At 39.7% G+C, this 14837-nt stretch overlaps 1 protein-coding gene across 1 annotated transcript in view; it reads right to left on the bottom strand.

The window, feature by feature from the left end:
• Window positions 1–402: 402 nt before the first annotated feature.
• The window catches only part of abcc10 (ATP-binding cassette, sub-family C (CFTR/MRP), member 10), a 35120-nt gene continuing 20685 nt past the window's right edge, over window positions 403–14837 (bottom strand). The window contains exons 11-22 of the mRNA XM_041784942.1: window positions 13748–13825; window positions 13372–13560; window positions 12883–13021; window positions 12025–12217; window positions 11371–11714; window positions 10252–10421; window positions 10017–10177; window positions 9642–9895; window positions 7976–8121; window positions 7579–7676; window positions 5642–5754; window positions 403–5554 (exon numbers count right to left, since the gene is read on the bottom strand). Coding sequence (XP_041640876.1) covers window positions 5413–5554; window positions 5642–5754; window positions 7579–7676; window positions 7976–8121; window positions 9642–9895; window positions 10017–10177; window positions 10252–10421; window positions 11371–11714; window positions 12025–12217; window positions 12883–13021; window positions 13372–13560; window positions 13748–13825 — 2027 coding nt within the window. The 3' untranslated portion in view covers window positions 403–5412. The remainder of the gene's footprint in view (window positions 5555–5641; window positions 5755–7578; window positions 7677–7975; window positions 8122–9641; window positions 9896–10016; window positions 10178–10251; window positions 10422–11370; window positions 11715–12024; window positions 12218–12882; window positions 13022–13371; window positions 13561–13747; window positions 13826–14837) is intronic.

The following is a 14837-nucleotide window of genomic DNA, read 5'->3' as shown; positions in this document are numbered from 1 at the left end:
CAAACATATTTTGCTTTTTGCAAGAGCTTTACGGTAAGAAGTGATTACATGAAGTAAAAAAAACAACGATACATTTGATTATTCATGAAAATGTTAAAGTATGACACTAAACTAACAAGATTCCAGAGTGTGACACTCAAAGGGAAAATTAAACATTTTTTATCAGTTTCTGTAAAGACTTACATAAAATGTAATAAACAGATAATAAGGCGTAAATCTCTAAAGTTAATTTGTTTGCTGTTCAAAGATTTAAAAAAAAGATATTTTGTATCTGGTTCAACAGAAACTTAAAGAAGTATATTATCAGCATACAGCAACAGGAATCAACATATTATCACCCAGAAAATTAGGATAAAAATAAAATCATCAGAGGACTGAAACCAACGCCCAGAGGAATTCCAACATGTACAGTAAGTAGTGATAACAGGAAGTAAAACAAACCAATTTAGTTTATTTGAATTTTTATGAAAATGTTCAAGTATGACAATAGAGTAACAAGATTCCAGCGTGTTACTGTAATGGCCAACAAGTCTGTTTGCTTTAAGCTTTGTATAAATTCATCTGCCAACAGTAAGTAGTGGTCTGATAAACAGATAATAAGGCGTAAATCTCTTAAGTTGATTGTTTGCTCTTCAAAGACAAAAAAAGATATTTTTTATCTGGTTTCAACAGAAACTTAAAGAAGTATATCATCAGCATACAGCAACAGGAATCAACATTATCACCTGGAAAATCCACGTAAAAATAAAATCATCAGAGGACTGAAGCTGCCACCTAGAGGAACTCCAACATGTACAGTAAGTAGAGATAACATGAAGTACAACAAAACAATTTAGTTTATTTGAATTGTTATGAAAATGTTCAAGTATGACAATAAATTAACAAGATTTCAGCATGTTACTTTAAGGGCCAACAAGTCTGTTTGCTTTAAGCTTTGTATAAATTCATCTGCCAACAGTAAGTAGTGGTCTGATAAACAGATAATAAGGCGTAAATCTCTTAAATTGATTGTTTGCTCTTCAAAGACAAAAAAAGATATTTTTTATCTGGTTTCAACAGAAACTTAAAGAAGTATATCATCAGCATACAGCAACAGGAATCAACATTATCACCTGGAAAATCCACGTAAAAATAAAATCATCAGAGGACTTAAGCTGCCGCCCAGAGGAACACCACCATGCACAGTAAGTAGAGATTACAAGAAGACAACAAAACAATTAATGACAATAAATTAACACGATTTCAGAATGTTTCACTTTCAGGGCCAACAAAAACATTTCTGTCTCTATTTAAACTTCTTACAAAGTGTTCTGTAATGGTAAACATGGTCTGATTAAACAGACAATAAGGCGTAAAGCTCTTACGTTAATTTGTTTGCTTTTCAGAGACAAAAGAGATTTTGTATTTTGTTTCAACATCAACTTTTAAAAAGTTCATCATCAGCATATAGCGACAGGAATCAACATTATCACCCAGAAAATTAGGATAAAAATAAAATCATCAGAGGACTGAAGCTGCCACCTAGAGGAACTCCAACATGTACAGTAAGTAGAGATAACATGAAGTACAACAAAACAATTTAGTTTATTTGAATTGTTATGAAAATGTTCAAGTATGACAATAAATTAACAAGATTTCAGCATGTTACTTTAAGGGCCAACAAGTCTGTTTGCTTTAAGCTTTGTATAAATTCATCTGCCAACAGTAAGTAGTGGTCTGATAAACAGATAATAAGGTGTAAATCTCTAAAGTATATCATCAGCATACAGCAACAGGAATCAACATTTCACTTCCACCATGCACAGTAAGTAGAGATTACAGGAAGACAACAAAACAATTAATGACAATAAATTAACAAGATTTCCGAATGTTTCACTTTCAGGGCCAACAAAACATTTCTGTCACTATTAAAACTTCTTACAATATGTTCTGTAATGGTAAACATGGTCTGATTGAACAGACAATAAGGCGTAAAACTCTTACGTTAATTTTATCATCAGCATACAGCGACAGGAATCAACATTATCACCTGGAAAATTCACGTAAAAATAAAAACATCAGAGGACTGAAGCCGCTGCCCAGAGGAACACCACCATGAACAAGAAGATCATTAAGAATTCCAAACCAACTCATTTATTTATAAAAATGTTGACACGTAGCATTAAAAGAACAAGATTATCACACCTTTAATTTTAGGACACAAACATTTTTTTTCTTACTTATTTAATGTAGAATATATCATAGTAGTAACTTTGAGTAATTTATCGACCTCCACCACTGCCACCACCGTCGTAACAGAGCATTTGTGTTGTTCAACCTTGGCATTTCGCCATCTTCATTCTGTGGTCCAGAGCGGATTAAAATCTGTGAGTGGTGCATTGTGGGTCGTATTTTTATCGATCATACTCCACAGAATTAAAACACTCCAGAGGAGATGACAGTCTGCTGAGGCGTCTTACAGTCGCCACAGTTTGGAGTGCTGTCTTTTGGGTGTTCTCTCCAAATAGCCCCAGGCAAAAACCAACAAATAAAAACTTCTTCATACACTCAGCCATTTACCTGCCAAGCTTGTACGAGGTTACATCAGGTCAGCCTCCTTTGGTAAACATTGTTTTAATCTTTGCAGAACTTCAACACAGAGCTCGTCTACATGTTTGTTCTACCTACAGGAGGATTCCTTCTCATATTCTCAAACCCGCCAAAAACAGCAGAACTATCTCTTTAAATCATCTGCTTCCTACGTTTGTGTTTTTGTTTTGACTATTGCACAACTGATTTTTGCCCTACATACAAATAAAGTCCCTCTTAATCTAGCTGATTTGGATAAACGAGGGTTAAAACGTGAAAAAGACCTAGAAGAAAGTTCTCCAATGATGTTTAGGAGCAGCTGACAAAGGGGACGTTTCATTCATATTTCTTCATTTTCACATTTTTAGTCATTTTATTAACAGAGTTGGGAACAAGTCTGTTAATCTGGTCATTCTGAGCTGAATAAATGGATTATCTGAGAGGGGTGAAACCACTGCAGCCCTCTAAAAAAGACAGCAGATGTGCTGAAAGTTCAGTTAGTGATCTTTCAGTTCATTAAAAAACAATCTTAGCACAACAGTCTGATATTTTACCACTCATGAACAGCTTCACATGAAAAAAGCCCCCATAAAGAGATCGAGAAGGTGAAAAAAATCATAGAAAACATAAAATCATGCTGTTTCCGCATCAAAATGATCACATTACAGTAGTGTTTCTCAACTGGTGGCTCAGGACCCAAAGGTGGGTCGTGAATATTTGCTGGTTAAAAACAGACCCTTCTTTAAAGTGAGTGTAAAACTGTGAATAACATTTCTGACTGCTTAAAAAGACAAGGAGACCCTTTTTGCATCGTTTCTTTCAACAGAAACATAAATATGTTAATCATCAGCAAACAGAGACAGAAATCAACATTTCCAACACTGATATTCACGTAAAGGGGAACCATCAGGCTGCTCTGAGGAACACCACATACATGAATGTTGAGCTCTTGACTATCTCCTCTTATACCCCTTTCCCACTGGCCGAAAAACCCGTTTAAACACGCAAACAATCGGCTCCTCTTGGCAGTGGGAAAGGCTCTAATCGGCATTCAGACCCGCGCCAACTGACCCTGCAATAGACACGGGTTTTTAACGGCTTGTCTTCGATCGGCGACACACCCGGGTGAACACTGGATGACTTTAGCGTAACATGCCTACGTCATACTATCTCGCCCTTAAAATGGGACAACAAAAAGATGCCGGCAGTTGAGGGACGAGCATTGTTGTTTTTGGACTCAGTGCGTGAGATTTATATTTGCAAGATGACACAGCACTGGCAAGACAGGGAGATCAGAGAGCTTCTATTGATTTGTGGAGAAGAGGAGATTCGGCGCCAGGTCACAGGGACTGTGCGAGACACAACTATATACAACAACAAAGCTGAAATGTTGAGTGCAACAACTCTCACAGTCACTCACTTTAAAGAGATTCATCTAAGTTAAAGCGCAATAAATCTGTCTCTTAGAGAGGGAAGGTACTGCACGTTCACTGTTTTTGTGTTTTGTTGTTGTCATGATCACGCCTTTATTTCACATGCGGGTGCATGAGAGTGATTAGTCCTCCTTGTCATCAACATGTGCAGCTGTGTGATTTCACGGCAAATATGAATACTAAAATGCTTTGCTAGATCAGTCTTGCTATAATGAAGATATCCACTGAGAAAATATTTTTTTCCTCGGACAGATTTAGCGCAGTCTTTAATTTCTCCTGCCTATCTTACAAAGCACAGTGCGTCCTGTCCGTGTGCAGCTGGAAAGAGAGCCTTTTCAAACGACATAATCTATTAACCTTTTATTCTTTTTTACATTACTTGCCTGTTGTGATCTCACAGATCCTTGTTGTTCATGTTGTTGTTGTTGCACAGACTCTTTATTCTGTCTGCTGCGCATTTAAGCCTGATGTGCTGGAGGAGGCAGGACTTTAAAGGCAGAAGTTTCACAGCATGGCAACGCAGTTTAACGGCGCATGTAAACACAAAAATGCTCATGTCATAATGAACATATCTGCTGAGAATTTGTTTTTTTTTTTTACCAAGGACAGATTTAGCTCATTCAGCCTGTTAAAATCTCATGGATTAGCTCATAAAGCACTGGCGTCCTGTCCATGCGCAGGAAAGAGAGATCCTTTTCAAACGATATAATCTATTAACCTTTCATTCATTTATTTATTGCATCATTTGCCTCCTGGAAATGATCACATTGATCCTCTTTTTTGTTTGTTATTACACAGAAACCAACATGATGACATCAGCTAAACACACAAGAGGGAAAAAAACAGCCACGCAGCTCGTCTGCTGGCGATCAGACCCGGGTCTGCTGGCAATGGGAAAGGACTCACTTGCCGATTGTTAGTGGGTTTACCTGCGTTTAAAAAACTCGCTTTTACACACTAATTTTAGTGGGAAAGCAGTATGAGAAAAATAGAGAGTTTTTCCTTGACAGTGTGCAATAATTTCTCTCATTTCTAGAAAGCCCAAATGTACAGGTTATACCAGGACGGTTAAATAAAACGCACGCATGCATGTCCTCAACCTGGTTCCATCTTTAATTCTCTTTTTTTGTGTAGTGATTTCTCCTTAAGTAGGAGGTGGATCCTGAGGATAGACTCATTCAGAACCACAGATTCAAATAAACTAAAATAATAAAGCACATTTCATTGTTTCTCATTCTTATAAAGTTGAAAGTTTGGAGAGATCACAGCCTCTCTGCTCCAACAACACTAGACTTTTCCACGTTTTCAGTTTCTGCTGTAAATCTGCAGCAGACAAGAAGCAGCGAGTTTTTACAGGATTAGAGTATAAAAATAAATCTATCAGTCTGCAGTCTGAGCCAGGTTCCTGGTCTCATCTGTTCTCTCCTCCCTGACCTACAAGCCGCTGGAAGATGGAGTGGTCGGTTTGGCACAGCACAGCCGGGGTGTCAAACTCCACCACCTTCCCAGCATGCATCACCAGCACCCTGTCACAGTCCATGATGGTGTTGATCCTGGAGACGTAAGCACAAATACGACTGTAAGAAGAAAATGTAAAGGAGAGCCTGAACTGCTGTATAAAAACAGCAGAATCTTTCTACCTGTGTGCGATGGTGAGGACGGTCTTGTCCTTGAACGTCTCTCTGATCGTCTGTTGCAGCAGTCTGTCCGTCTTCTGGTCCACGCTGGCCGTGGCTTCATCGATGCACAGGACCTACATGGATCCAGCATGAGGTTTTAGTGTCAGAGTAGTTTTACAGAATAACCCAGGGGGAGACCACTCTATAGTTTAGGAGCTGTCTGAAATACATTATAAGGACAAAAGTATTCAGCCACCGGACCAAAAAAAAAAAAAAAAACTGAGATAACAACATAAATGGCAAACACTGAGGACCAGAAAGATATTGATCCATGACGCCCTGATGATTAAAGAAGACAGGAAGAGAAATTCACAGTTTAAACTCTGTTGTTGAACAGTCTGCACACACAGGCTGAGCTACATGCAAAGATGCACTAATGGAGAGACGTCAGAGCAATGGCCTTGCTGCTCTAAAGAGCTGTTGCCTTGCTTAAGGGCACTTCGACAGTACTCGGGAAGTGAACCGGCACCTCTCCGGCTACCAGGACAAGGTCCAGATAAGACCCTCAGATTCCCAACCCAAGTGCGAGCTCAGCCGCCCACAAGACTAACCTGGACTTCCACTGGGTCCGTCACCAGTCTTTCACGGCTGCGCTGCATTTTGACTGAGTTTGCAGCACCGCTGGACTGTTAGACCAGTGAGACCGATGAGTCTTGCGGTAGTTACAGAATCACACCTGACCATGCGATTGTTCTGAACTGCAGGAGTAGGATGAACTTGCTTGGATTTGTCTCTGTTTTGTCTTTTCATGAGGATTTCTGTGATTCTACCACGGGTGTGCTTCTTTTTGCTCCTCTGACCTGTTGACTACAGGCTCTGCTACACCCCATTATGATGTTTTGTTGATGTAGTGAAAGAAAATACGGTCTGGCATTTGTCTGGAGTCAACACAGGGTATATATATATATTTTAATTTGGTTTCAACGACACTTCCTGCCCCGTTTGATCTGCTCTGTGCTGATTTTATGTGAAGGTCTCCAGCATCCAGCAGTAATAGAAGTCCGGCGTGTCTGTTGCGGAGGGTTCCTGACTGCCGGAGCTCTGCCGGAGTAGAGAGGCAGCACAGCGGAGCTGTTGGAAACTCTCTCATTGACTAAAACTGAAACCTATCTGCTCCGTTACCGTGCTAGAGCGGAGACGGGCCGAACACGGATCTAGTGAAGGGTTACAGCAGCATGAACGTGGTTCATTTTCTCCTCCATCTCCATCTCAAAGCTCTGAGTCCTAAATCAGATCTCTCTAACGTCTTTGTAACCATCACTCCTGTAAAGTTTGTCATCTTCCTCCAGGTGGCTCTTGTTCTGAGTCTGAATGTGGAGCTGAGGCGCCAGCGTCTCTTCTCTCTGCTGCACAGAACCGTTCTCACCCTGACCAGGGGCCGGTCTCCTAAAATCTGACCCCCAGAACCCTAAACAATGACTGACTATTTGCTGCCATTCCTTCATGTAAATCTGCAATGTTCTTTCCTTTATTACTGAGCATATCTCACTTCATCTAACTGTAATACAGTATAGAAGAGCAAGGCCAAAGAGGCCTCATCATCCTTTCATTTTCCTGTATGTGGCTCTCAGCCATCGTCTGATCTAACCACTCTTACAGGTTAATTACAGCCCTGTTCTCAGTCCCATTTAAAAATAAAAGTCACACCATGTGACAACAATAGAGGATTATGAGAAGAGGGTGTGTCGGTACATTAAGTTTTAATCCTCTCCATGAAATGTGAACAGGAATTTTTCTCACTGTTAACAGCCAAAAGTTTGTGTGTTTACTTCAGGTCCAGTTTTGATCCACGTTGGGTTCAAACAGTCTACCAGGCAGATATCAGCAGTGGAAACACAAGCATGATCAGGGACTACTGAGTCAAACCGGACTAGTACTGATCACTGTGGACGTCTCACCTTGGCCTGAGTCAGCAGAGCTCGAGCCAAACACAGCAGCTGCCTCTGACCCACGGAGAACGACTTCCCTCTCTCTCCAACCTCGCCGTCCAGACCGCCTAAAAAACAGAGACACATGTTCAGCACATGAACAAAGAGCGTCTTTACTACCAGATAAAACTCAGAGCCTGACATGTTCAGAGTTCAGAATAAAAGCTTCTGAACGTAAACAGAAAAATTATGTAATCGTCCCAAAGACAATCAGAGTTCATCTCACCACAGGAATGAGGGAGGGTGGAGAGAATGAAAGGACCATGAGTCATGAGGTAGAACTCAGACACACCTGGTCTAAATGAGCCTCTCTCTGCTCAGATTTCACCTCTCAGGTAAACTTCCTCATCCTTTAGTTTTATCTCACCTGTCCTCTGAACCACCGAGCTCAGGTGGCACTGCTCCACCACCTCCAGCAGCCGCAGGTCCGAGTGACACCCACACGGGTCCAGGTTCTCCCTGATGGTCCCGCTGAACAGGAATGGGTCCTGAGGAATTATGGCCAACCGTGACCTGCAGAGGGCGCCAAAAAATACACAATTTCCCACCAAAAACAACCTGCAAAGTCTTTAAAAAACAGGGATAGTTACAAAAAAAACAAAAAAACAAAAAAAACATCAAAGTTCAGGGAAATTTTCAAGCAATTTTAACCAAATCTCAAATTAATAAATTAAAATTCCTGAAAATCTTTGTGCAAATTTCCAAAACAGTTCAACAAAAAATCATAACAAAAATCATCCCAAAATTACTCAAAAATTTCCAAGAAAATTTTCCTAAATTCTTTTGCAAAATCCTCAAAAATTTTCAAGTAAATTCCCTAAAAAAGTCTAAGGGAACAGCTAAACTCCAGAAATTTTTCCCAGTATTTCCAAAGATATTTCCCAAAAACTTCCATAAGAATTGCTGCAAATTTCTGATCTAACTACCCCAAAACACCAAGCAAATTCCTGAAATTCCAATGATTAGTCCAGAATATTTCAAAACAAATTCCCTAAATTTTACAAATCCTTCCCAAATTCTTTAATCCCATTTGAAGAAATAGAAAAAAGTTAGTGGCAATTTCCTTAAATATTCCATGAAAACTTACAAGAAATTTCCCCCATATGAATTAAATTCTTAACAATTCAATGCCAAATTCCTGAACATCTTTAAGCAAATTCCCTCCAAATTTCCATTAAAATTCCAGAAAATTTCAAAGAAAAATATACAAACATTTCTACACAAAATTCTCCCCACATTTCAAGAAGAATTCCTTGTAAATTCCCCCAAATTTTGAAGTCAATTCCTAAAAAAAAAACAAAAAAAAACAAAGGTAATAGCCTAAGTCTAATGTATCCAAATTTTCCATTGAACCAGAAAAATGTCAGTGAGGTTAAGAATCTCAATTACAAGAGTTTTCTGGCAAAAAGAACAGAATTATAAGAATTGCTGCAAATTTCCATGGCATTCCAAGAAAACTTTAAAGGAATTTTGACCAAAAAAAAATTCCAAGCAAAATCTCCAAAATTTCCTAGAAAATCAAGCCAAATTTCTTTGCAATTTTCAGAAAAAACATTCAATGCAAATTCAACAAAATTTCCAAGAAAAATTACTGCAAATTATAAGAACATTTCTGTATATTTTTCCCAAAAAGCTTCAAGCAAATTCCCCCAAAAACAGAAAAATTCTGGGAAATATAACAAATTCCTAAAGTAGTTATTTCTGAAACAACTTCACCAACTGCTAAGGTGTACAGAGGATGAATGAAGCCTTGAAGGGAACAGAAAGCTCCAGCAACACTTGTAGTTCAGAGAACTTTTTTTTTTAAATTCCTGAAATTTTCCAAGAAAATTCGCCAAAATTTCCAAGAAAATTTCCTTTTATCAGTTAAATGTATTTATTTATTTATTTATTTATTTATCTATGATTTAACCTTCTGGTCAGAGAGCTTACAAAAAGATGGTTGAAAAACAGAGGATAAAATCAGTATTCCTGCGGAGACCAGGTAAGCCTTTAACTCCTCGGATAAATCCGGAATCACTGGTCAGACCTACCGGAGCTGAGCCAGACCCACGCTGCTGACGTCCAGTCCGTCCAGGAGAATCTGACCCTGATTCAGCTCCACCATCCTGAACAGGGCCAGAAACAGTGTGGACTTTCCCGATCCCGTCCGTCCTATGATGCCCACCTTCTCCCCTGGTCTGAGCACCAGACTCACCCCGTCCAGAGCGTTAGGAAGACCGTCTCTGTAAGCCAAGACCACGTCCCTGAACTCCAACCAGCCCTGCTCAGGCCACTCGGGGGGAAGCTGGAGTTAAACAAAGAGAGAGCCGAGGGGAAAACAAATCAATACTCCTGTTAAATTCTAGATTTAAGTCCAAAGTCAGACATTTTTACTAAGAGTCTGAGAGTTCAGTCGCTGTTCTAACCTGAGCGTTCTGCTGCTGAGGCTCACTGGGAAGTTCGGTGGAGTACTCCTCCGTCCTCTCCACACTCACCAGCTGCATCTCTGTCTGCGTGAAGCTGAAGATGAGTCCGGACAGCAGCGTGGTGATGGAGAGGGCGTAGGACAGCGACAGACCCACCAGACCTGAGGGAGACAAACCAGACCCTCTTAGAATCTGACCATCTCCTATAAAAACTGATGAACTAAACTCAGCTCACCTGGATCCACAGAGTTAAACTGATGCTGCACCACAGCGATCACTCCCAGCCCCGTCACCACGGCAACACCAATCAGCTGCAGCCGGATGTTCAGCCACTGCATGGCGGCGTTACTGAGGAAGAGGCAGCGCTGGTTCTGATCCAGACGTTTGGCGTTCTCCTCCTTAAACCTGGAAGAGTAAAACTCAGTCCTTTAATCTGAGCGGTTAAGAGAATCAAACACATACGGCGGCCCTACAGGTCCACTAAAAAAACATTTATCCTAATGAAAACATTTTTAAAAAAAATTAAAAATGAAACAAAATCAGAAAATGATTTCACCAAACTGATGGACACAAAAATGTTATGAAATGCAAAATCAATTTCTGAAAGGCTAGTGAAAGGATAGTAAAAAAAAAAAAAAAAACGTTATGGAGTGAGAAAACTTAAAAAAAAAAAAATAGGTTTAAAAAATTTTCAACCAAAAAAAAAATTTATTTAATCACATAAAAAATACTTTATGAAAAGAAAAAATATTTTACAAAAGCAAAATTATAAAATAAATTTTTTTGATAATATTTAACAATTGCAAAAAAAATTAATGGAACACAAAAATTGTAGAAAATTTTTAAAAAGCTGTGAAATTAAAAAAAAGTTTAAATCTCAAAAAATTTTAAGAGACAACATTATCTGGAAACTATAAAAGTTAGTAAGACAAAAATGAAATACATTTTTTTTTAATTCAATCTCATTAATTAAATGCAAAAAAATTTGTGAAGATTTAAGGACAAAAACTAAATTCAAAATCGCAGCCAAAATAAACACTCACACGGACAGAATTCTGTCATGAAACACACAAAAAAAAAGCAATGTAAAAAAATATTTACTAAATTACAGAAATGTTTTAAATAAAAAAAAATTACTTAATGCATAAGCATTTCATCAAATGTAAAATAAAAATCAGGTAACAAAAAAATAAATGTACAAAATATTTGGTGTTTATTATAAACCCAACAAAAAAGTCACATTTCTGATTGGTTTAAATCTCTTACAAAAAAATTTTAACTAACTGCCCTAAAAGGTTTATATCTAGGCACTTTAAAAACAGTCTATTTTTCTGCTCAGAGTGGATTTTCTTACCTGGCTGAGCTGCCGCTGGCCCGGATGGTCCCCAGCCCCGTCAGCGTCTCAGAGAAATGCGAGTAGACAGGTGACAGCGTGACGCTGCACAGACGCTTCAGCTCGCGGGACGTGTGTCGGTAATAGTGCTGGGTGCGGTAGTAGAGCAGAGCGAGGGGCAACAGAGGCACGAGGACCCAGGGGAGGCCATAACTTATCACCACCAGCATCCCCAGCAGGCCGAAGACGTTGGCCAGCATTATGTTGAGGATGAAGGGCAGGCTGTCGTCCACGCTGTACAGGTCTGAGGAGAAACGGTTCAGGACGCGGCCCATCGGGGTGGTGTCGAAGAAAGACACGGTGGCCTAAAGGAGGTCAGAAATGAAGAAAATGAAGCCTAGCATTGGTTCATGGAAGACACTGTAGTCCTCCTCCACCCCAGACTCCTCCTTTATAGCATAAAGCCTGTTGCACCCTCAGATATTCAGATTCGTGCTTCCTTCCTGACTGAACCATAAAAAACAACAAACATGAAACAAACATTGATAAACTTCCTCTGTGTCTATGTATGCATGTTTCTGACTACTGCTGTCTGACATAAAAAGACCCTCAGCTAGTCTCTCAGCGTCAGACAGGCCGACAGGTGAGCAGAGGGACTCTAGACTCATGACTCACCTTAAGGACCCGGTCCAGCAGTCTGTTGTGGATGGTTTTGGCAGCACAGATTCCTCCGTACGCGAAGAGGAAAGCTCTGAGAGCGGTGAAGACGGTGTTAGCCACGCCGATGGAGCCGTACACCGTCAGGTAAAACTTCACATCAGAGCTCATGTTGGTCAGAAAGGAAGATTCCACAGAGGACAGAGGAGACCTGGAGGGCAGAGGAGGATACTGCGGTGACATTTTACAGAAAAACAACACAGAACTAGAGGAAAATGTCCACTAGAACACCAGATCATTTAATGTATTTCATAATAAAAGCAGGATATGTTTTAAAATAAAATCCCCCAGATATTAATGAGTAGTTCTGCTATTTTTCATATTTCTGAACTATCTAAACACCGTCACAGAGAACAGACGTCCTAAATTAACATGAAAACCACTGTTTATCTGTTTATGACTTTATTATCTTGTTTATCTACCTCTTCTTACCCATTTTTAAATCAACCTCTCCTATCTTATTCATCTGCTTTTTCTTATCTTGTTTATCGGTTTTTATTTATCTTGTTTATCTGCTTTTATTTATCTTGTTTATCTGCTTTGATTTATCTTGTTCATCTGCTTCTATTTATCCTGTTTATCTGCTTCTATTTATCCTGTTCATCTGCTCTTTCTTATCTTGTTTATCTGCTTAATAATCTTGTTTATTTGACTTTAAGTCTTCTTTGTCTGCCTTGATGAAATGTTACAGGGTAAAATTCCGTAAATCAAAGAAAATTTTAAAATATAACTCTGCATGATCTTGAAAGCCTTTGACATAAGCCCAGTCCTCCCAGTGGAGGTAGACCTGTGATACTGGGTTAGGGTTAGACTCACATTAAGCCTCCAGGTGAGAAGAGCAGCAGGTGAGGAGAGCTGAGGGCTCCTGATGAAGAACAGTATGTCGTTGTAGAACCGTTGTTTTTCAGCTCTGAGATCCAGTGAGACAACCACCAATCAGAGACGTTCTTAGAGGCTGAAACAACAACAAAAGGTACAAAATGTAGGATTATATCAATATCTATGTCTAAATATATAAAAATGTGACATATGTAGAGTTGAGAACTTTTATTATATCAGATATTTAAGTTTATGAAGCCAGAGAAATCCTTTATTTTCACAGATAGTAGAGGGAAGCGTCATGTCAAACAACAGCCATGACGGACTTTTATCTAAAACTATTCTTCTCATGTTCAGAATCTTTTCTTAAATTATTGTCAGAGAAAACAGAAATATGAAACATTTTCGTTTAACTTTCTGTCTGTCCATCCTGAAGAAAAGAAAAGGTAAATCTGAAAAAAAACTCTGAGAGAGGTGGATTCAAACCTTGCATGAGGAGCAGAGACATCAAGATGGACGAAGCCAGGACTCCACCCACAGCGGCCCAGTAGGTCCGGTAAACACCCCACGCCAGCCCGCCCACCTGCTTCTGCTCCACCCCTGACAGACCGGGGTCCTGGTCCAGACGTAGATCAGGGGACGACTCCGGCTCCTCCTCCTCCTGCTCCACGCCATCTGCCATCATCAAACAGTAAAGATGCTTGAAAAGGAGACCGCACTTCAGAATATTTCCACAGTATCAAAGCTGCACTGAATCACAGCATCTAAAATTTGACTTTTCTTTCATTTATAATACAGACTATAATACAGAACAGGAACTTCCTCCCTAATCTCATGGAGCAGGAGTTTAGGACACTCATACCTTTCTCCTTCATGTTGTGCTCGTTCTTCCGTTTCTTCGGCACGGCCTCCACCAATGGAAGGATTTCTGCTGGGCTACCTGTTTAACAGCAAAAAAGCAGGTGCAAAATTAAAAGATATTAACTGGTTAAACTGCTTTGCTTTATGTCTAAATCTTTGGAATTTACTCATCAAACCCAGTCAGAATTTAAGTTGGTTCCTTTAGGCACTGGCTTATGCTGTTTTGTTTTGCTGTGGTCTTTTCACTGTGAATTAAGGCCACACTATAGACAATGTTTAACTCTTAAATTATCTTATAATCCTCTGAGTGCACATGCTAGATAACTCAGCCAGACCAAGCATGACTTCAGAAGAAAAAACAAACATGGAGGACAAACGGGATCCTTGGCTGGCTGCGGTGAACACTGGACTAGTCACAGAGCTGTTACACACACATCTACGGGCAATTTAGAGTCACTAGTTAACCTAACGAGCATGTCTTTGGTCTGTTGGAGGAAGTCGGAGAACCAGGAGAGAACAGGTCAGCACTCAAAATGTCCTTTAGATCTGTTTATTCAGGCTTTAAGGCACAACAGACGACCTTCTCAGTTTTAGTTTAACTCTATTTTGGTCGTGCACCTATCAGTTCAGTATTTGGAGGGTGCTCCTTTTTTTTGCTTTTTTGAGAACACAGAAACACCCTGACCAGGAAGTGAACCAGGAACCTTCTTGTTGTGAGTGCAGCCCCAGATGAAGAACCATCGCGATTAAATGTCCCTCATGTGACCCACACAGGCATGTGGGAAAATGTTTTCTGTTTTATGCCACCAGTTTGGCTCAGAAGGCAAAAAACTGAGGCTAGAGTCCTTCAATGCACCGGTTGCTGGATCGATCGATCGACTAGTTTCAGCACTGTTTGGTGCATGTCTACCCCCACTCTCTCCTTGCATTTCCTGTCTCCCTTTAGCTGTCCTATCAAAATAAAAACTAAAAGCCCCAAATAATCTTAAAAGAGTAACCTGATTACTGGTTTGTATGTTTAAAACCCTGGTCAGTATTTTTAACTTGCTTTTACGTTCAGTTTTTTTCTTCTGTCACTGATTTTCATTTAG

The sequence above is a fragment of the Cheilinus undulatus genome, linkage group 4 (assembly GCF_018320785.1).
Source record: "Cheilinus undulatus linkage group 4, ASM1832078v1, whole genome shotgun sequence".
Classification (NCBI taxonomy): Eukaryota; Metazoa; Chordata; class Actinopteri; order Labriformes; family Labridae; genus Cheilinus; species Cheilinus undulatus.
Note: the sequence above shows the minus strand (reverse complement) of the source record. Positions and strands in the feature narration are given on the sequence as shown.